The sequence below is a fragment of the Heloderma suspectum genome, chromosome 3, assembly GCF_057233095.1.
Source record: "Heloderma suspectum isolate Gila_16-S chromosome 3, 16-S_ref, whole genome shotgun sequence".
NCBI classification, from domain to species: Eukaryota; Metazoa; Chordata; class Lepidosauria; order Squamata; family Helodermatidae; genus Heloderma; species Heloderma suspectum.
In genome coordinates this window covers 91,687,787-91,711,226 of record NC_139460.1, presented here as the reverse complement: position 1 = coordinate 91,711,226, position 23,440 = coordinate 91,687,787, and the positions used below count along the sequence as shown (strand labels likewise).

Genomic DNA, 23,440 nt, shown 5'->3' with positions numbered 1-23,440 from the left:
TTAAACTATTTTAAAACATTCATAGGCTTTTGATTCTATTTCTTTATGACTTCATCAAATCACCAGCACTAGAATTCTTAGCTTCTGAATTCTTGGGAGGTAGTTAATGTGGACAATGGATATGTCAAATACAACGAGAAAACTGGATTGAAAGGATATCATAAAAGCAGTATGCTAAAAAGAGTCATTTGTGGGCAGCCGATAGATATTTGCACTCAAGAATTCTTTTACATTATTCACTAGGAATTTGTCATTTTATTCTAAAATTACAATTTTGGAGTATGAGACCAGCTCGTGAGAATAAAGCTCCAAAACCCTGTATGTAAAGGAGAACAACAAATATCAAATTACTCACATCCTTTAAAAACAAATATATCCATTCATTGTAAAGAGAGATTTTTTCTTAAGGTTTGAAGAATTTGTAGACTTCTGTTTTCATGGGGGAAAGACTAGATGGAACAGGAAAAGATGATCCTGCATTCCTCACATTTCCACTTGGTAGATGACAGAATGCAGATTAAATATCCCCAGCCATTTTCTACCTTGTTGCGAGGACTACAGCAACCTTACAAGAAACACAGTTTCCATGAGAAAAAGTTCCTGTGATCAGTAGCAATTTTTTTCCAGATTTCAAACAAGATTCCCTTCTAGTTCTTCCTAGAAAAAGCTAGAAAGTATAACAGAAATATAACCTACTATAACCCAACTGGGCTCATTAATGTAACTATGCATCCACTAAACCAACATGACATGGTTTTCTAGGGGCTAGATCACAACCATTTGTAACTGGGCACTGGAGACTCGTCTGCCACAATCAGACAAATGGGAACAGTCTACAACCGCATGTTCTTGCATTTGGTTTCTCTCTACCTCTCTGCTCGAATTTTGTATCTGAGGACAAAGTAGGCAATGAGACGTAAGGAGATGAAGAAAATTCCAAGCACAATAAAATCTAAGTAAAGTTTAGCATTTTCTACATCGAGCTCTTTGAGGATAGCTTCTGATTTTTGAAAATGGCAAGTATCATCTTTGTCGCAGTGAAGATCTTCTCGATCCAAACCATAGATGGAAAGAATGACACCTTCAAATCCGTATCTATAGGGAAGAAGAGTTTGCAAGGTCAAAGCCAAAGCAGACTGAAGTATATACTATAGAAAAAATGCAAGTGTCTCTTAGCAGCAGTAATTGAATTCATTCTTGTTTAAAGTGCTGGGTATTTTGTTCATTATATTTATGCCTATCAAGATCCATGTATAGTACCAAATGAGTAGAAATCACAATGGGCCGTATCCAATACTGCTGCTGCACTTCCACTAGTTCTGTTGTGGTAAGGGGGCCCATCGCTGGCACAGCAGGAACTGGTGCTTCCTAAAGCAATCCCAGAAATCAGCGGAAACACTCATTTCTGCAATTAGACAGGTCAGTGGAGTTCCTAGAAGCTTCCAAAAATGTCTGTTTCTGTTTGTTTTCAGTTGTTTCCAGAACTGATAGCTTCCCATTGTGATGTGGTAGATCCTATTAGTGCATGAGCAGCATACAATTCTGCCCAGTACCAGTAGCCTTAATTTCTATTTGTGGTTGTTATGTATTTTGTTGAGGGAATACGGTGCTGGACTTGGATGAAATGTTGAGACCTTGCTCAGTCATAAAATATAATGTGAAATCTTGGGCAAATCATAACCTCTGGCTAATCTAATTCAAGGAGCTCTTGTGAAGAGAAAAAGGGACACAAACATATCTCAGAAAATAAATTCACAAAGGTTTGGAAAAGCCAGCCGAAATTACTCATATTGAGAAAAAGGAAAAAAAACCTAAATAAGTAATATTAGATAGCACAATTACGTAAGGGCAGCATCCCCCAACCGGGTGCCCTCCAGATGTGTTGGACTGCCAGGCTGGCTGGGAATGATGGGAGATGGAGTCCAACACATCTGGAGGGCACCAGGTGAACGCTGGGTAAGAGCAATCCACATGCAGAAGAAGGTTTCCATGTATGGTTTGCTTTACTCAGTTTGCAGAGGTGCTGTATGGAATAATAAAACCCCAAAGAAATCCAGTGTCCTTGCTGGGTCATTGCTGTGAACTGACCAAAGAGATTATTGATGCTTTCCTTTTTACTAGCACCAATCGTCTGCTGGGAGGCAGATGAGGGGACTGAATGAAGGCAAATGTGAATGGGGACCGTAATTATTGATCACACTTGTAGCATTTGCACAACAAATCCATGAGACAGAAGGGTACAACTCCCGTTTTATAGATGGAGCAAAGGCTGAGAATGTGCCACCTACCAAAGGCCACTCGGGGAGTTTGCTGAACTAAGCTTTGAACAAAGGGCTGTTCAGCCAAAGCCCAATATACTATCCAGCTGATTGAACTGTCTTAGGCATATGTGGGCTCTGTAAAGCCAAACTACATAATCTTTTTCTTTCATCCATCCCTTTAACAAGTACATTCCTTATCTGAAAAGCGATAACACTTTAAAAAACAACACCAGCACCTATTTCACCACCATGAGAATGCGTTATAAATGGTAAAGCCTTTACACAATTATATCTGTGTAATTGTGGAACCGGACAGGTCAGTGGAGCCAGTGTGGTGTAGTGGCTAGAGTGTTGGACTGTGAGTCGGGAGATCTGGGTTCTAGTCCCCACTCGGCCATGGAAGCTCACTGGGTGACTTTGGGCCAGTCACAGACTCTCAGCCCAACCCACCTCACAGGGTTGTTGTTGTGGGGCTAAAATGGAAAGGAGGAAGATAATGTATGCTGCCTTGGGTTCCTTAAGGAGGAAAAAAGGCAAGATATAAATGTAATAAATAAATAAATTCGAAGGACCCAGAGGCATCCTTTCAATTTACCTGACATAAGAGATGTAGGACATCCACTGGAGGTATGCTGGAATGGTATCAAAGCTGACAAAGAATCCTGAGAAGAGGAGAACTGGTATGGCTGTAACGGGACCTACAAACGTTGCCACCTTAAAAATAAAAAAGAGCCAGAAACCAAGAGATTAAAAACAAGAGCGGAAACACAGCTAAAATTTTTGTCTGAATTATCCCCTCTGATAGATTTGTCAGTGTCAGGGGTATTTGTTGGACAGTATCCAGCATGCTGAAGCAGGGCAAATAAACATATATGCCAGAAGGGGCAGGAGTATCACAACAAGCAAGAGCAAAGACCTGGAGTGATGTGGATGCTGCCCCAATCAGAAGTCCCAATGACTGAGCCACGAGCGAGGTCATGGTCCCCAGGGCTGCAAACAGGACAAATCGTAGAGCATCAGAGGGTTGTGCTGTCATCCAGTATACAATGCTACAATAAGCTACAGGAAACATAATCTGCAAGAAACAAACAAGTTTGAGCGTATATGATATTATATGTGTCAAAACTGAAAGAGGTTACATTATATACAATGTTTTTTCTTGCTTTTAGTAATATTTATACACTGCTTAACAGAATAAAATCTCTAAGCAATTTGCATACAAAAATACTAAAAGCCACTGTTACTGATACAATATAACAACGAACAGTTACAACTAAAAAAAAGAAAGAAAAAACAATAAAACAGAGCAGCACTATATCAGCAATGTTGGTATATTAGTTGGATGGCATCTTTCCTTCCCGTATCCAGTGATTACACCTGAGAGAAGGGATAGTACTTTTTCGACATCTTATAATGTGAGTGATATCCCGCCTGCTGTGTTAGAAACAGAACCTCTGCTAGTGTCCACCGGCATCTTCCTGATGAGCACTAACCATCTTTTGATATGAATTATTTTGTAAGCATTTGCCCAAAATACCAGAAGGATAGTCTTCTTCCATATATACTTACCTGAACTTTAAGAACCTTTTACGAGCCCTGCTCTCTGTGCCCCCACCAAGTGAAGTAAGTGGCTACTAGGGACAGGGCCTTCTCAGTGGTGGCACTCCGGCTATGGAATGGCCACCCTGGAGAGGCTTGCTTGGCACCTTGTCTATTGTCTTTTCAGTGCCAGGTGAAAAAAACATTCACCCAGGCTTCTTAAACATTCACCCAGACCTCTTTGTTTACCCAGGCCTTTTAAACATTTCTTGAACATCCTTTTTTTTAATTTAAAGAAAACTTTTAAAGTCTCAGTAACACTTCGCTTTATAATGTGAGCTGCTAACCGATTATATTTTTCTGCTATTAGAAAGAAAAAGTTTTTTTAGGCTGGATTTTACTGTTTCTATTGTTGTGTTTGAATCAGTGGCCTGGTCTACACATCACAAGAACTCGGATTTTTTTAAAATTGTGGGTTATCATGAAGGAGCCCAATTGCTCCCATTGCAAGCAGGTGTTACTAAACAACCCATGGAAGTTCTGTCCATGGTTTGTTTAATGTTATATGTGAACCAGGAACTCTGGCTTGTTTTTTCCCCAACAATCCAGAGAAATAACCTATGGTTTGTTGTTGAGTTATTTCTCTAGCTTGTTGAGGGAGAGACAAGCCTGAGTCCCTGGTTCACACATAACACTAAACAAACCATGCACAGAAGGTCTGTGCATTGTTTAGCTGCTCCCACTTTCATTAAAAAAAATCTGCATTATTGTGTTGTGCAAACTGGCCAAATGTATTGTATCTTAGTATGGTATGTTATTCTGTAAGCCATCCAGAGAACATATGTTGATGGGTATCCATAAAAATATGATTGGATAAATAAACACACAAACAAAAAAAAGTGTTTCAAGTAATCTACAGCAAAATGCCAGTTCTTAGTATAGGTAGGGTGAGAGTGAAAGGGAGATCTGCATATTACAAAGATCTCTAGGGGGTCAGAGACATTGCTCCCATGGGGCCTCTGTCAATGGAGGCTAGTCCACCTACTGCTAGAGGAAGATGCATTTTGTCCCTACTGCAATGTTGCCCCCAAGTACAACTTTTTTTCATATCAGTGTGAATGTGAGCCATTCATTTCTATGGAAGAGAACAACAAGGTGTATTCAGGGATATCCTTGCAGCAGAGCTATAACTTCACTGGTGAACCAAGTATCTAGGATGAGAGATTGCCTCCCAGATACTTTTAGTCTGTTTTGTACTACAGAATTTAATGAGAGCCATTAGAAACTGATCTAACAGAACCATCTGTGGAAGCTGTTCCACCTCTTTATCTGCATACCTGATGAAAGCCTGTGTGCTGTAGTGGTTGGAGTGTTGGACTGAGACTGGGGAGATGCAGGTTCTAGTCCCCACTCAGCCATGAAGCTCACTGGGTGACTTTGGCCAGTCACTGACTCTCAGTCCAACCTACCTCACAGGGTTGTTGCGAGGTTAAACAGAGGGGGGAGGATCATGCATGTGCTCCTTGAAGGAAAAGGCGTGACATAAATGTAATAAATAAATATCTCAGTCCTGAGTTATATTTCTTGGTGCAATTCTAATGATAAAATTGTGGGCTTTCAGGCGCACAATAAAGAGAGATGCATAACGACATTTACCTGAAAAGGGACATCAGCCATCGTTTTAGCCAAGTAGTAGGCCTTCAGACTGTACCAGTAATTCAGATGCTCTCTAAGAAATACGCCCATCTCAAGAGGAACTAGGTTGAACAATTAAAAAAAAATACTTGAAACAAATAAACACATATTGCAGCCCTAGATTACAACATTACTATCCACATGTGACAGACTACAGTAGGGGAGGTGTTGACCCTTGTATTCAGGAAGGTGAATGTAAGGGGAAGGTCTGAATTGAATTTCAGAGAAGCTCGGGGTTGGGGGAGTGTATTCCAGTGGTGGGCGAAGGCGAAAGGGGCTGGCCAAAAGTACCAGCATAGCTTAAAGCTTACTGCCAGTGACTGAGCCTTAGGAGAGGCGTTTCGACCTTTCAGATGGCTAAAGACAGCCCCAAACCCAGGAAACCACCAAATGATCATTTGTTGGGGGAAAGGGGACATGGCCTCCTGGGGAATCCCAGAGGGCCAGATTGGGGGCCCAGGCAGGCCAGATTTGGTCCAACATGCCTCACTCAGATGCTCCCTTGTACCTCTGCTATTCTTCCCTTGCTACATCCAGCCACTCCTTTACCCAGAAAGGATGTGCTTTGCTGGGGGTGGTTTTGCATGCATGTATATACTGGCCCTAACTGTAAACTTGTATTTCCTTTTTTTTAGGAAAAGCAAGATATATGTGATTCCCAACAGGTGCACGCTGTTATATGACCTCAAGAACCCTGTAAGTGGCCTACCAAGCTGATAGCAGCAGGGGCTAAAAACATGGAATCGCAAAGGGTGGAAAGGTGGTTTACACCTGGGTCTCGCCTGCTGGTGGGTCCTGAATAAAGACAATATTTTACTCGTCGGACTTCTTAGGAAGATTTTTTTTTCAGTCACTGCAATAGCAATCATTAACTTTGCCTGTCCAATTTTAATTAAAATCAAATAAATATTCTATGGAAGCCAAACCAACCACAGTTGCTGGCACAATTCTCACATATTTCAACCGCACCCCTCCTTGTGAGATGGCATGTCTCACCAATGTTGGTGTCATCTAAAATACCTTTTTCATAGATTACAGAGTACACCATCATTACTCACATGTAAGGACTGTTGGCATGAGAGCAGCAAACATAAGAAACAACATGGAAAAGAAGAGGAAGCCGGAGTTGCTCAGGACCTTCTTTGCTTCATTTCCGATCCCCAAGTACAGCAATCCTATGAGAAGCCCAATTCCAATGTGTGAGGTGATCCGTAGATGCGTTAGGACCTGGTAGGAACGCAAAATCATGTTTGTATTAAAGAATATTCGGCTTAGCGAGTGGTGTAACGTGCCTATATTTGGCAGTAGATACAGCATTTGTTTACTGAATAACAAACTATGGGCCAGTTCACATGACACAAGGATAGTTAATAAGCCACCCTCATAACCACCCTGCTCATGCTGGTCACATGCTGGCCCAGTAATCACACTCACTGGGCACAGCTTCTTGTGCTGTCTGAACCTGGTGAGGGTGGCTTGTTGAGGTGGTTAACAAACCACCCAGAACGCAAGGCCTGTTGTAGTTTGTTAACCACCTCAACAAGACACCCTTGCCAGGTTTGGATGACATGAAAAACCACAATAGGGGGCTTGAATTGGCAATCCGGGGGGGCCTGCCATGGTGGGCTACTGTGATCATGTGAACCAGGCTAATGTAATATTCCTATTCAAATTATATAATGGTAAGAACCAAAGGAATCCAATATATTTCTTTCTGATTCATGCACATCTAATTCAGACGCTATGACTTTGTGTTCCAGAACTGATAACTGGTAATGCATCTTTGTTTTTTTTGTTTTTGAAAATTCAAGCAAGCCTTACCGAATCCCTCATTATGGTGAGAAAAGTTCTTTTAAACAGAATGCAAAACTGTGTAAGGCAGCTGGCTGAGAAGCTATGACATCCTTCCATGGATGAAGAATCCTGATGGAATAGACAAATGAAACATGAAATTAAAAGCTAGGCCTTTTCTTCTTCAAGTTGCAGCAGAAGCACCAAAGAAGATAAGGTTGGATGCAAATCTCTGAGCATAGGACCCACATTCAAGCCATGACTACCTTGTCCCATTGATTTTAATGGGACCTAAGTTCAACTAACGGAGTGCAGATCCAACCCATTAGATCATGATCTAAGATAGCCTTCTATAAAGGAAGGCAGGACCCCCAGGCTCTACTAGCCCCCTTGATCCACTGCCACCACCTCTCTGAGCCAGCTCAGCCAGACCCAAGAGGAACCTCCAACCTGCTCCCCACCTTGGGAAGAAAACAGTAGCCGCTGAATTTAACCCAGGAAAGAAATAGTAGCAATAGTTTGAGGTAGATATTTCTTTACAAGTTAAGGGGTAAGGGAATGGGAAGAGAAACAAAATAAAGCACAATTTAGAATTCGCACAAGTACCAATTCCCTGTTTGGAAACCCAACATACAATAAAACAATAACAGACTACCTGGCCTAGCTAGTCACACCTAGTGGTAGGATCCTTTGTCATAGCCAGAATGCCAACACCTTCCACCCGGACAGAATGAAACCAAAGGACAAAAGAAGAGTGGCTGTTTGCCTCTTTTATCTAGTCCCTGCCCAGCTTCTAGTTCTTTTGTCCCCTGTCCCTTCCCTCAAGGAGGATGAGCTGGGCTTTTCACATCTCTCTGGCTGTGCTGGCCCTTCGGCAGGCCGAGCTGGTTTATGACCTAGAGTTCTGATAAGGCCTCCGGCCTGGCTCCTTCAGTCCTGGGATGGCCCACATTTCCTCCTCCCTCCAGGTGGCCTGAGTTGCAAATCTTCCTGCAGGATCCTACTCCCTCCTACAATAAAACACTAAAAACACAACCTAAAATCATGCAATACAAAGTAAACGCTTTCCCACCATATCTTTGGCTCCATGAGGCCTTCTCCTTATTTATTTATTTATTTATTTATTTATTTCATTTCTATACCGCCCAATAGCTGAAGCTCTCTCCTTGACACCTTCCCCAACCTGGTGGCCTCAAGGTGTGTCTTGGACTGCAGTTCCCATAATTCCCAGCCAGCATGGCCAAGGTTGGGGGAGGCTGAACTAAGAACTTAAGATCCCTACTGAATCAAATGAAAGGTCCACCTAGCCCAGCATCCTATTTCCAACAGTAGCCAGACATTTGTGTCTGGGTGCCCACAACCATAGCAAAAAGGCAATAGCTCTCCCTTGCGGTTTAACCCCCACCCAGCAAGTGGTATTTAGAGGTACACTGCCTGAACCTGGAGGTTCCATTTAGCTGGCATCATTAATAACCACCAACAGACTTATCCATGAATTTATTTAACCCCCCTGTAAAGCAATGTAAGCCAGTGTCCATCACCACACATAGTGTGGGAGTGATTTCCAGAAACAGATGGTCATTGTATGAAGAAGTGCTTTCTTGATCTATATGAGACCTTGATTTCTCTTCTGTTTCAGATGAGAAGGATGAATGATAGACATTCTAAAGCACTCTGAATAAAACATTTCATATGATCTCTAAACTCAGCTGAATTTTAGACATTACATTTAACTTTTATAATTCAATACTGATGGGTACTTAAGAAACAACCATTCAAATTGTGATTCTTGTTGACTCATTATAAGACACAAATGCTAAACCAGAGAAAGGGAACGTATGGCCGTCCTGATGTTGTGGGACCAGAACTCCCCTCAGCATTGGCTATGCTCCAATCATCCCTCACCATTGGCTATGCTGGTTAGGGCTGATGGGAGTTGCAGTCCACCCAAATCCGAAAGGCCACGTGTCCCCCCTGCTCCCGTTGCTAAACATTAGCTTGTCCAACTGAATTCTTTTACACTTTATAGAGTGCCTAAAACTCCTAAATCCACTATATTGGGGGAATCAAATTAGGAGAATGTCAACATTAATGTTTTCAAGCAAATTCTAGTTAGGACAATTTCCTTAAGGCCTTTTCTTAACAGGCTTGGCTGTGCTCTAAAATGCTAAAAACACAATGTATTTGTTTTTATCAGCTTAGGCTGGTATACAAGCTATGCCCTTATCTGGACAGAGATAGCCTAGCTACAGTTATCCATGCTCTGATAACCTCTCGTCTGGATTACTGCAATGTGTTATAAGTGGGGCTGCCTTTGAAACCAGTCCGGAAACTTCAGCTAGTCCAAAAAGGGGCAGCAAGATTGTTAACAGGGACTGGCCAACAAGATCACATTACACCAATACTTTTCCAGCTGCACTGGCTGCCAGTCCATTTCTGGGTCCGTTTCAAAGTGCTGGTATTAACATTCAGAGCCCTTAATGGCTTGAGGCCAGGTTATCTGAAGGATCGCCTCCTCCCATATGTGCCTGCCCAGACCCTAAGATCATCCTCAGCGGTCCTTCTCCGGGAGCCCCTGACAAAGGAAGTGAGGTGAGTGGCTACCAGGAAGAGGGCCTTTTCTGCTGTGGCAATCCAGCTGTGGAATGAGCTCACTTGGCACCTACATTGTACTCCTTCTGGTGCCAGGTGAAGACCTTTTTATTCTCCCAGTATTTTAGCATTTTAGCTTCCTAGTCTTTTAGCTTTGGTATTTTAAATCTGTAGTTTAAAACTCTGCATTGCTGCTAGGTTTTATTCTGGTTGTATTGTTATATTGTGGTTTTAATACTTGCATATTTTATATTGATTTATCCTGCGCTTTTTTGTTTTAATTTTTGTGAACCACCCAGACAGCGTCGGCTATTGGGCAGTATAGAAATGAAATGAATGAATAAATAAATATTTACATGTAGGCTTTGATCCTCAACTTTCTGGCATCCTTGCTCAACCTGTTGGTTTCAATGGCACCAACAGTCATGGAGAATTGTATTCTGAACTGTTTATTTCTGGGTAATTTAAGGGCATTGCCCTTAAAGAAGTTGTTCGGAGGACTGTGGCAATTAGCCTGGTTGCCTTTTCTCAACACCTTCACATTTTAGAAACCATTTTCATCTGAATTACCTCCTCAGATGGTCTGTGCCATAGGAAGGGGTTCAGATCACTTTCTCCTCCAGAGTCTCTCTTGTAATCTGCGTCACACATTCCCTCTTGGACTGCTCTTACTAGCCGACTGTTCTGGTCTCCGTATTCGCCAGAGGCTACCTCCATCACTAAAGAGACAGAAGGAAACTATGTAATCCATCTTCAGGGGAACAATTCATGGAAGAGACAAAGGTCAGATGCATGAAGCATTATTCAAAGTTGGCAGGTATGTATATATACAGAGGGGGAAAAGCTTGTGTGGGGCCAAAATGCCTAGAAATGCATTTTGGATAGTGGTAGCTACTAGGATGGTTCAATCTGTCAGTCTGGGTATCTCTCCAATACTAGGGGGTGTCTCCATGAGCGATTTACTCTGAGCTAGCTGCATTTGGAGGTTGTTAGGGATATATCCAGCAGCCACCCCAGAGCTTATCAGGGAAAAACCGGATTTCCTGAGACTGCTTAAAGTCCGATTCTTTTCCTCAAGTCAGGTTCTCCCCAGTATAGTTGCTGTGTGCCCCAACCCCCACATTTAGCTCAGGTATGCTAGCCCTGCCCAGGGGTGTGCCTTTCACCATGACCCTGGTCAAAGGGTGTTTCCTGTGTGTTTCCCATCCCTGCACAAACCAATTACTGTCTACTCAAAAGTAACTCCCATTGTGGTCAATGAGGCTTGTCTGCTGAATGCCCACATCAGAATTTATAGAGATCCCCCTCAACTGAAATGGCACAGTTTAAAGCACAAAACCCCTAAAGGCTGTAAAGCACAATCACGAGGCTCCAATTCTCTGTTGTTTGGTTTATTGCCTTAGGAAGTAACTACTCCACACCTTCATTATAGAGATCCTGCACAGCATCGGGTTAGAAAGGGGGCTGGTTTCCCATCCCTGCGTGTGTGTCCCCCCGCGCTCTTTCCTAGCACAAGTAACTCCCATTGTGCTCAATAAGGCTTGCTCCTGAAATGCAGGTGCATCTGGACTTTCAGGGGAAAGGAGAAAGGGGGGAGAGGGGGGAAGCCTCTTTTATTGGTTGAGCAGCCCCTGCCAGTCAGATGATGTTCACTCCAATCCCCACCCTCACCTGGAAGTATGTTCTGTGAAATGATTTTTACTGATGCAGAACACTCGCTCATGGAGCCCTGCATGGACCAAAGCACAGCAAAGCTGATTCCTTTAAAGAAATCCGGTACACCTCCATTCACTTCTTCTTCTGTTGTTGTGGAAACACCCCCCTAGTTTTTCCAATCTTAACTTTAGTTTTGAACTTGGAGGGGTTTTTTTTAAGTTTGCAAGAAAATTTGGAAGCGTTTTTATGCACATTTCTCCTGATACATGCATTTTTGTATCCATGTCTGTCTAATATACACATGCATTGCTGAACATTATTTTCTGTAATATACACATTTTTGTATGCATTTTAACTGGAGAACTCCATTACAAAATTCGGAGAAGTGCAAATTTTGAAGAATAACTGAATTTCCGTTTGCATGATGGTTCAAGAGTGTGAAACATGCAAACTGAATTAATCTTTCCCCCATCCCTAGTAGCTATGTCAGCACTCCATGCATTTGAAGAAATGGGTTCTAAACCATGAACAGTTATGCCACAGAACTCGTGATTATTTTAAATTATTGGAAATGTTATACCCCACTGTGGAACACAATTTTTCAACCATCAATTTTGAGTTTAAATTAATAAAAAATTTACAGAATGGAAGTGAGGGTATCCACTCATTCCTACTTAAAACCTGTAGCTCTATAATAATTAGAGCTAAAATAATTAGGATTGTTTTCATAGAAGCTAGGTATAAACCCCAAATAAACAATCCAGTGCACAAACACTTAAGCTGGAGTAGCAAATGTAGTCCCAATGACTTCTTCCACCACAGTATAAACAACTATTTAAAAAAAAAAATTGGCATATATTTCTAGATTATTGGGCATATATGTGGGCATACATTTCTAGATTAAGGTTGTGCATTTGTACTCCTGTTGTAAACCTCCTTGATTATTTTATAGAAGAGCAGAATATATATTTCAATAATAAAGAATAATTTCACACACACACACTCAAGCTAGTTTGCACTCCGGTTAGAAATTTTAAAAATCCAAAGTTATTAGTAATTCCAGCCACTAGGGTTGTGAGATTCAAATGTGACCAAGTTTTTGTGTCTTCAGCAGTGACACAGAAGGAAGAATTTCAGTACATACAGTTTCTTTCATCACTGCAGTTCTATGAGGGGGAAATTTCATTTGCCCAAATTCTCATTGTCATTATTAATAAGGCACAAGACTTTTATCCCGCATGGAGTTCAATAACCCTACCTACCACTAGAGGGTACACGTTAACAAGAAAAAAAATCATTTCACGATGTATACAGTATACCTTTAGAAGAAATTTCAGTTTTACCCTGAAGAGCTTGAAGCAAGAAGTGCATTTGAGAGGAGAAACGCCTCCATGTTACTCACCAAAATCTGCTGGATTGTGGTATGTTGGACAATTTAAACCCAAATCTCTCAAGTAGGGAACTAGGTTTAACACTTTCCCACGGTAAATGCACTGCCCTTGGCTCAGGACATAGAGCTGAAATAAAGAAAAGCAAGATATGATGAAGAATGTTCCAGACCGGCTAGAGAATTATGCACTGTAACCCTATTCAGTAAACTGCTGTCTGACTAGGGAAAAGTAGCAAGATTGCCTGCTAAGTTTTGTAATTAGAGAACACTGGAATACAGTTCAGTCTGCAGGACGTTAGTACACTTATCAGGAAGTAATGGGATTTTTCAGGGGTAAGTGGTTCCTGGATTGTGGCCTTAATATCTGGAAAACAAAAAATATTTGAAGAGTTTGTATCTACTAAACTATCTCTTCAAATACAGTAGAAAACAGGCCTTTTTTGTGAAAAGGAAACCATCAAAGAGAGAGGAATGGGAAAAGAAAGCACAGCAATTCTGTGGTCCTTTTGACTGTGCAACATATTATATCTATCTATCTATCTATCTATCTATCTATCTATCTATCTATCTATCTCAGGCATTCTCCAAAGACCTAGATTAAAGAAAATGTAAACCAATCCCAAACATCAACATACTCCTTGTTATGCATGCTAGTATGCACCACTATACCCCTCCAATATACCTGCCACTGATTCCATTTGTCCTATCTTCTAAACCGTCTTTGTATCTGGATCCTTGCTAACGCTTTTGATCCCTCCACAACTTCATAACTATATGTTTTGTATCTCCTCTTTACTACAGCTATATTTTTAATTGCTGACACATTTCATATATGTTGAAGTTGGCTTATCTGAAACCACCCAGACATTATATTTTGATATGGAAGGCTTGTACCTGGACTAGTTCAGCCATCTAAAATACTTTCTGTGAGAAGTATCCTGTTTGTCCCTGGGGCACATTTACTCAGGAGTTAACTAAATATTAAATGCAGAATGTGTGTAACCCCATGCCTGCTTCTTTTAAAAAAAGAAAAGAAAAAGCAGCTTCAGGAGAGGTTAATTTTGGGTCAAGAAGTATGTGTTTGTGTGTGGGGGCGGTTTAACCCATCCCATGTGCTCGGTGCTGCTTTTCCCTTTGTGGGTTTCCGAACATGTATTTACTACAATGGGGTGATGATCTGGAGTGGAGAAGCAGCAAGCAGGAGTTGGGTTAATTTTCCACCTTCCAGTGCTCTGCTCCAAAGTGCCCCCTCCTTCCCAAAGGAGTTCAGTTACATCGGGGCTTAGGCACACACATCTGCAGATTTTGTTTTATTAGGGCCCTCGGAGAAAGTATGACCTATCCCCAGTTGGGCCTCTTGGAAGCATTTTTTGTTTCATTGTGCTGACTGAAAAGGGTGTTACCATGATCACAAAAAATTAACTCTGGGAGGGTGCAGCTGCCACATTAGGTTCTCCATGTGAATGCATCCCTAGGAACAGTCAAGATGCATCACATAGAAACAGATCTTCATATCAGAACCAGCCTATAGCCTTCTCCCCAATTTAGGTTTTTGTGTGTTTTCCTACAAAAGGAGATTATGACATAAAGACATTTGCAACTAAGCAGTCTCCCCAATATGCATCCTGAGGTAGAAAAGTCCCATGAGAAGACTGTGACTGAGTAACTGAAGAGCTGAATTGGCCCTAAGCCTTCTAAAGAAAACATTTATGTAGCTACTGCTAAACTCTCAATTTTCCTTCTTCTGAAGATTCACAGTACTCTGCATTTGCCACCTTCCTGAAAATGTAAAGCTTTCTGAAAATACATTTCTATGCTCCCGCCCTCATTCATTCCCTTCCCAAGATATGTCCCTGATGTCTCACAGGGATGCCTGCCAATATCTAAGGTGGAAAGACACACCGCTTAAAACACCCAGAGAATTTTAAAACAGGAAGCTTATGCAGGAAGGGAAAGAGGACCAAAATATACTTTGACTATGAACTGGGTTTTTAAAAGCTAATCATTTTGTGTATTAATACATTACATGTGGAACATTATGATATTTCAGTGTTGTGCCCTAGAAAAGATGATCCAATCTTGGGCACAATATTTATACATCAGTGTATCCCCACCACCACCACCCACACACAAATCAAAACAGTACCTGATCAAAGAGCTCAAAGAGTTTGGCACTGGGCTGATGTATCGTGCAGATGATGGACCGGCCACCTTGTGCTAAGGCCTTCATCAGGGATACAACTTGAAAGCAAGATGCACTGTCCAGGCCACTGAGAGAAAGAAAAAGTAGTTGGTCAGGTTTGTTTTTCCACAGACTAATGTTCAAAATAGGCTCTTGGAGTTAAATGAACAGGAACTCTGCAATTTCACCCAGATGTGGACAGGAGATATTCCAGTGGGCTTTGCCTAATACAACCACCATCTCTCATTGTTTTTTCACATTTTAGTTTGTCATTACAAGGTTACTCTTGCCAGGTTCCATTACATCAAGAAGATTTCTATTCCATAAAGTACCTTTCTCTCTCTCTCTCTCTCTCCCTCCCTCCTTTTTAAGCTGTTTCCCACCGTATAGTTTTTTGTCAGTAATATATGTCCTATTTTTAAAGGATCTTGTTTCTGAAGTACTTATACATCTCAGTACATTTGTTGGCCTCCATTTCATAAATTCAGAACAAAACCTGCTTTCTGGACAAGAACTTTTAAAAGGAATGACATCTATACTAGAACACTCATGCAAAGGTTTCTGATTGCAAGGGACTTTTGTGCATGCTGATGAAAGAAAGCTCTCAAGCTACCAAATGATATATAGGTAAGATATTCGGGTTGGGGGGGTGTTGCCACTTCCATTGCCATAAATCAACAGTGCACAGGGGATTACAGACCACACAGCTATGTGCACTGAGCTGAATGGGAGAGAGAAGGCATGGATTATCATTCTAGTCCACTGCCAAATCCAAACATACAATGTAGGGCTGTGGAATGTGCCTGCACTTTCTTAGGAGTGTCTACTTCACACTTTGAAGTCAATGAGAGCCAGTGTGGTGTAGTGGTTAGAGTGTTGGACTGGGACTCGGGAGATCTGGGTTCTAGTCTACACTTGGTCATTAAGCTCATTGGGTGACTTTGGGCCAGTCAATGACTCTCAGCTTAGCCTATCTCACAGGGCTGTTGTTGTGAGGATAAAATGGAGAGGAGGGGGACCATGTAAGCCACTATGGATTTCTTGCAAGAGGAAAAAAGGTGGGATATAAATGTAATGTAATAATAAAGGGAAGTTCCCATTATTTGTTATTCAAAGAATAGTACATCTTACAGTGTATATCATTATAATCATCTATATTTCCTATGAAACACAAATTACCTAGTGGGTTCATCAAAAAACATAACTGGTGGGTTGTTCACCAGCTCCAAAGCAATAGCAAGACGCTTTCTCTGCCCCCCTGAAAGACTTCCAGTTCGGGTATTGGCACAAGGCAGCAAACCTAGAGCTGTCAAGATCTCTTTTACCTGGAACAACACAACAGGAATATTACAAACAGTTTCTAGAACTACTGCTCATATTTGGTTCTGTGATATACAAATGTGAAATCTGAGGCATAATTGGCTTCCCAAGATTATCAACATTTTGTTTTCATTTTAGATGCTAAGAAAAACTGATAAATATGTGGGCAAGATCTACTACAGCATGACTGTTTTTGCACCAAACCTGTGTTCCGCTGCCACAACTACCAAATCTGCTGCAGTGGTAGCAAAAATTCTGGTACTTTTGCAGGGAAACAAAGTGTTCAGGGAGCATGACCTTTGTTTGCAAGCAGAATTGCACTCCTGGAAGCCTCACAAAAGTGTCATTCTGCTTGGAAGATTCTGCAAGGCGTGAACTCCCGACATGGCTTGTTTACCGGCAAAATCACTGTGATTTTTGCTGCCATGGCAAAATTAGTGATTGCAGCAAGGGCAGCAAAAAATTCAGTAGAGTGGGGTGCAGTCCCTGGTGGGTTTGCACTCTAGAGAGCAATGGGCCCCTGGCATAGTGGAAGCTGGTGACTCCAATTTTGGTGGGGCTATATATCCAGTCTGTGTTTCAGTCAGAACTCTTAACGGAGCTATCCAAGGTGCTGAACCTATTTTGGGGATAGGATTCCACACCTTGGATAGCTCCCTTAGAGTTCTGACTGAAACCCAGAATGGATTCACTGCCCCACGAAAATCGGTGCTACCAGCTTCCAGTGCCCTGACCCCTAGATGTTGCTCACCCCTGTACTAAAGGCTCTGAAACAAAATGGTATTTTTGCTATTAGGGAGCAGAATACATGCAGGAGCTTCTGCTTCTCATGCAAGTCTACTATGCCCTTCCAAAGCTTTTTAGTTGTTGTTAGGCCATATCTCAAACTGTTTTAATATTATTTTAATATTTTATTGACAACTCTGTTGTCAATGAAGGAGTTAAAGCTGGGAGGGAGCATGACTATGGAGTTCTCTTTAAAGAAAACTGAATCCATACTCCTTTTGTCCATGCAAACAGTATCACAGTAAGGCTCACTTCTCCATTTCCCAGGGTGCCTTTGTCTACCACAGAGAGGAAGTGTATTTCCTGTCTAGTAGGTAGAGGAAAAATGAATACCTCATGTTCTATAGAGTTATTTTTAACTAGAAACATTTTGATAAAACTGGATTTTATCTTTCAGTACAACTTTTCTTCAATGCCCTCTTTTCCCAGATAGATAGATAATATATATTTTGCAGTAATTAATGCCTTTTTAACTATATATTGGTAACAACCATTTATAATGCTGCCTACTAAAGATCAAAACCTGAGTTGCAAATCTAGCTAAGAATATAATACCCAATTGTTTAATGAAACATCCCTGTCATTGTCTGAGGACTTCTGTGAATGCTTTAGTTAAGCATATTTACCCTCCACCCTCTTATTCTTATATTCGGTGACTTTAACCCTTTGACTGCCATTACCATAAATCTGCCCCCCACCCCCAGCACAAATGTCCTACAAAATCTTCTAAATACATTTGTTTCAGATATACGTATTTCTTCCCACACAAGAAAAAGGTGCCAATTTGCAGCTTGTTCTTTACAATTACATTGGAAAAAACTCAACCTGCGTCAAATTTGTTCCATGAGCCAAGTAATATACATACCATTTCCCTCCTGCCTTCATCCTTTTCTTGAAGTTTCAGGTGAGCAGATACCTAAAATATCAGCACAAATATGATCCTTGTTAGGAGCAGTGATCTTTGGGGCCTCTGTCATGCTATGGATCTACATGCTATTCCTACAATACATAATTTTTGTGGCTAATATGGCTGCTCCTTTGAAACAGAAATAAAACAAAGCGATTATTCTGCAGAAAACAGCACTTTAAGAGATTAAATATTCATGACAAAGTACAGGGTGAGTTAGGATGAATATCTGTTGGTGTAAGATGACAAGCAATAATAGATAGTAATTACTGAAAAGTAATTGAAAGCTACATTTGAAGGGTCCTTCCTTAGACAAAATATATGTAAAATTTGGAAAGGAGCCAAAAGAGTTTCAACAGGGCCTTGCAAACTCCTTCAGGGAGTTCTGCACACTTCCAGGATGCCACCAGTTTTCAGCAAAAAATTTTTTTGAGGCATATGTGATTGTTCTTCAACAACTGAAGCATCTGAGGAATAGTGAAATCGGATTTAATAAGACAACGGAAATGTCTCAAAGGTGTTCCACTTTTCCCTAATTGTGTGTGTTCTGCTTGTGGCTGACTTGGAAATAATCTGGGTAGGTAGCTTAGGGTAGCCATGTGTTACAGATGACAGTCGTCTATTTGAAGGGCTGCCAGAGAACTGTCCTCTATTTTGAAGGTGTCCTCTATTTGAAGGGCTGTCAAACTGTCCGAGTCCAGTTTAAAGATATAAAGAAGCATCAGGAGGAATTGCTGGACAGCAGACTGAGCAAGGCACACAGGTCACCTGGTCACAGTCTTCCACACTATGGAGAGTTGTACTTTATTTCTATTTAAATTGTAATAATTTTTTCTAAATATCCATCTATACATATAAATCAGCATATGCAAATTTGTCTCCTCTATTGTCCTCTTCTTTGGTGATGCATTTCTTCTTTTTTGATAATTCATAAGTGGCCACCATAGCAACTAACAAACAGATATTGGATATTGACTTATTTCTATAATGATATATAAGTATTTGATTTAGTGTCTCTGGGTAAATACTGAGCTTATTTAAACAAATTTTTGGTACAAAATTGTATCGCACACTACATTTAAAAAAATATGGTTTAAAGAAAAACTACTAAAATACCCCTTACTGATTTCTGGCCCCTAAACCCTTGCCCCCAAATATATCTGACTGGCATGTTCAGAAGAGGCAAAGAGGCATACCTCTTTGCAACTATATATTCTCAGACATTTGTATAGGGAGAATTGCTTGTTGGAAAGTATTCCCATGTCAAAAAATGTCCTACATATAGAAATATTTTACACATCAAGGACAAGGCTAATTCGAAGCCTTCTCCTTGATATCCAACTTTTCCATGTGCAAGGTGACTTTGATATGAGGGTGCTTACAAACAAACAATGCTTCATCTCTATTCAGAAGTGGTATGATCCTGTAAGAGTACTTATACCACTTCCCTTCCTCCCTGATTCTATATTTGAATAATTTATTAGGCTCAAACAAACCTTGGGAAGAAGGGAGTTGCATACAGTATACTTAAAGAGATCAGAAATCAATTTGATGAGAAAGGAGGGTAACAAATTGTATAAATCTCGCACTCGCCACGTTCATCCTTTCAGGCTGTAACTTGGATCAGCTTGACTCAAGCATTTCACATGAACCTCATCATGTTTAATTGTGGCCTGAACACATCAGCAGCAGGCCCACCTAGGTTATCAATGATTAGCATGCTAACTCTATCTGAACAGGCCAACAGACATGCTACTACGCCTCTCTTTCTCACAACACCCCTGTAGGATGTTGTTATATGCTTTCTTATATGCTGACACGTTCCTGCAGGATAAGGCTATCAATGGCTACTACTCCTGATGGCTATATGCTACCTCCAATATCAGAGGCAGTATGCTGGTGTATACCAGTTGCTGGGGCGAGAGGGTGCTGTTGTACTAATGTCCTCCTTTTGTTTTTCCTATGGGCAGCTGGTTGACCACTGTGTGTACAGAATGCTGGACTAGATGGACCCTTGGTCTGATCCAGCATAGCTCTTCTTATGGTGTTACTTTAATTTTTTTAAGTTAAAACTGAGAAGTAATTGGTTTGACAGCAAGGAGGTATTCAACAGGACAATTTCATATCTGAATTCCCCCCCTGTCCAAAATCAAGCAAATGCGTCCTTAAGACAACTATAATTAAGAGGCTACTCTGAAACATTTGATACTAAAGATGTTATGTTTGCATATCATTCAAATAAATGACCTAGGAAAATCGTATTTCCGAATGACCTCATGATAATAATAAGATTTATATATAACAACAAAATTAGCAGCTTTGGTCTGACCTTGCTGCCCACACGCAGACCAAGAAATTCCAGAGACGTTGACCCTGTAGCCAAAGGCTCAGCAGACCTAAACAGAACTGGCAGGCTGATTTCCCAGAAGCCCTAGATGACACATTTTTAGATGTGTCTGTTCAGTTCAGCTGCTCCGGCATCATGCCAGAAGAGGGTTTGGCTTTGCCTTCAAGTCCAGTGCTTGTTTATGGAGAACATACAACCTTGTTACAAGGAAGTGAAGGAAGAGACAAGGAAGTTTTATTCTGGTGGCTCCCCAAGACAGACATGCTAGAAGGGGAGAGGGAAGGGCAACACAGACTAGAGCTGGGTATCACTGAAACAAAACTGCAGCTAAACTGTAGAACTGGCTGGCTGGAAAGGGCCTTCATTTGCTTCAGCCCTTTGCCACTGACAAGACAAGCTCTTCTGTACATCAAATACCTTCTCTGGAAAGCCCTTCCTATGGAGAACAGCCTGGCATCTTCTCTTTCAGCAGGCATTTAATACTTAATCTGTGGCTTAGATTATTAATGCTGGATTTTTTAATGCTTTAAATGTTTAATATTGAATCACTTTGATATTTTTATTGTTGAATTTTTGTTTTATTTTATGTTTCTTTTATTGTTGTTGTTTTTATGACTGTAAGCTGCCCTGAGGGCATTTGCCACTTGGGCAGTATAGAAATCTAACAAGTAAATAAAATTATAAATAAACCACTTTCCACATAGATTAGATTGTTAGGTCCATGTGTTTTTACTTCACACATTAGTTTTGACTCCTGTATGGAGAGTTGCTTGCAAGTGACCCCCTGGTAGTGGTGGAGAAGTAATGGAGGAATCAGCCCTTTCACAATATTGATTCGGTAATGGAAGCTTTAAAAACAAAACAAAACTAGAACCTATAAATTATTGCTGCTTGGCAATCCTCCTCTGGATCCTCTCCATGAACTGGACCCTGTCTCACTTTCATATATATGGCAAATCTCCCATCGACTGCTCCGAAGCAAGATTAGAGTGGCCAAGTCTACAGACCACTTTACACTCTTTACATTAATTATGCTTGTCATGGGTATATCAGTGTAACACACCACACACAGTGGCTGGGTTCAGACAACACGATAACCCACACTCAAAGGCTGACTATGGGCTGAGTGTGGGTTGTCGTTGAAGCTTGGATTGTTGTTGAAATGTGGGTTATCGTGTTGTCTGAACCCAGCTGCAGTAACAAATCATGGTTTGTTAACCACAAACAATCCATACTTTACAACGCAACAACAAAACATGGGTTGTCTTCATGGGTTGTTCATGGTTAGCAAATCATGGTTTGTTGGCGTGGATGGGTTCAGACAGCACGATAACCCACGTTTCAACAACCAGCAGTTCAACAACAACACACACTCAATCCATACTCAACCCTTGAGTGTGGATTATTGTGTTGTCTGAACCCACAGCACACATGAGTGTTGCATAAAGTCTGAAGCAGCCCTAAGGGACTGTAATGACAGTAAAAAACAAGAGCTCAAGTCATGCAGAGATTTATTGTTTAAATTTACCATCATGGCTTCTTGCACAGTAAGGTGTGGAAGCAGCATGTCATCTTGCATAATGTAGCAGGACACTTTGCGGAAAGAACGCAGATCACGGGGTTGTCCATTTATGAGAATCTCCCCCTTCATCCCGGTCTCTCTGAAATTGGTCAAGGAAAGAACAATGGCTGAAATTTTCGTTCATATTCTTTAGGCCAAACAAAACTAAGGCTTGACTTGCACATTACTTTTTTTTTTACTGGCATGTGAGTCAACCCTGTTTCTGCATATGCAAGTAAACATGAAGTGTGAAATGATTCTTACCAATGCATCTGACTCACCTAACAGTCCAAAGGCTTTTTTGGAAATCACAAGAATTTAGACTACGGATGGCAGAGAATTCGGATGGCCATGGAGAATTCCGCCACGCATGTTTTTTTTTACCCAGACGTTTTAGGCTACGTAAAAACTTACGTAGCCTAAAACGACTGGGTAAAAAAAAAAAAAAAAAGGCGTACGCAAATGGCGGCGGCTATGGCCGCCGCCATTTGCATTCCTTATTTTGGGCCGTCTTAGTCTACGTAAATATCTACGTAGACTAAGACGGCGAAAATAAGGGGAAAGCAAATAGCGTCCGCTACGCTATTTGCGTTCCCCTTATTTTCGCTGTCTTAGTCTACATATATATTTACATAGATTAAGACGGCAAAAATAAGGAACGCAAATGGCGGCGGCCGTAGCTGCCGCCATTTGCGTACGCGGTTTTTGTTTTTTGTTTTTCCCAGAGCCCTCCACAGCCAGAAATCCGGCTGCGGACGGCTCTGGCCTGGCCGGGCCTGGCCGGCTGCTCTGTGGAGCTGCCGTGGAGCACAGCCGGCCACGGAGGATTCCGGGGGGGAGGAACGGAGCGCCTCCCTCCCCGTCGAGGATTCCGGGGGGAGGGACGGAACGCCTCCCCCCCAACATAAACATAATCCGCGAAAGGTAAGTGACTTTTGTACATCCCTAATTTAGACAAGTCCTATGTTTACAAACATGCAATGTGCAAACCAGCCCTCATAATGGTGGCACTGTATTAATTGTACCATCTTTGGAGTTCCTTCAATAATGCAGCATCCAGACTGAAAATATTTGTGCCACTAAAATTTAATTGTATTTAATGTAGACCTTTAACGAGGGAATTCATTAAGAATCTGGTGAAACAGGCTTGAGTGAAAGTGGTGCTGATATAAAATTAAGCTTTCAGAAACAAGTGTTTTATAAATACAGAGTGAAATTACTTGATTAAGAACAAAAATCAGAGGGTCTTTCTATACATTAGATGGAACAATCCAGGTTTGTGACAGTTCTGTACATCGTAACAACGCACGGTTAACAAACCATGGGTTGTTGAGAAGAGCATGCGTGCTGGCTCGTGCCCATGTGCCTACTGCTGCTGCAACAAACACCTCTGTGATGCTCCAGCCCTGAGTT

General features: G+C 41.3%; 1 protein-coding gene across 1 annotated transcript in view; it reads right to left on the bottom strand.

Annotated features, from left to right (window-relative positions):
- Window positions 1–229: 229 nt before the first annotated feature.
- The window catches only part of ABCG1 (ATP binding cassette subfamily G member 1), a 63,666-nt gene continuing 40,455 nt past the window's right edge, over window positions 230–23,440 (bottom strand). The window contains exons 4-15 of the mRNA XM_084843803.1: window positions 21,995–22,127; window positions 18,078–18,128; window positions 16,286–16,431; window positions 15,071–15,194; window positions 12,937–13,051; window positions 10,449–10,597; window positions 7,317–7,418; window positions 6,554–6,722; window positions 5,457–5,557; window positions 3,178–3,336; window positions 2,857–2,975; window positions 230–1,095 (exon numbers count right to left, since the gene is read on the bottom strand). Of these exons, the coding sequence (XP_084699929.1) occupies window positions 867–1,095; window positions 2,857–2,975; window positions 3,178–3,336; window positions 5,457–5,557; window positions 6,554–6,722; window positions 7,317–7,418; window positions 10,449–10,597; window positions 12,937–13,051; window positions 15,071–15,194; window positions 16,286–16,431; window positions 18,078–18,128; window positions 21,995–22,127 (1,597 nt within the window). The 3' untranslated portion in view covers window positions 230–866. The remainder of the gene's footprint in view (window positions 1,096–2,856; window positions 2,976–3,177; window positions 3,337–5,456; window positions 5,558–6,553; window positions 6,723–7,316; window positions 7,419–10,448; window positions 10,598–12,936; window positions 13,052–15,070; window positions 15,195–16,285; window positions 16,432–18,077; window positions 18,129–21,994; window positions 22,128–23,440) is intronic.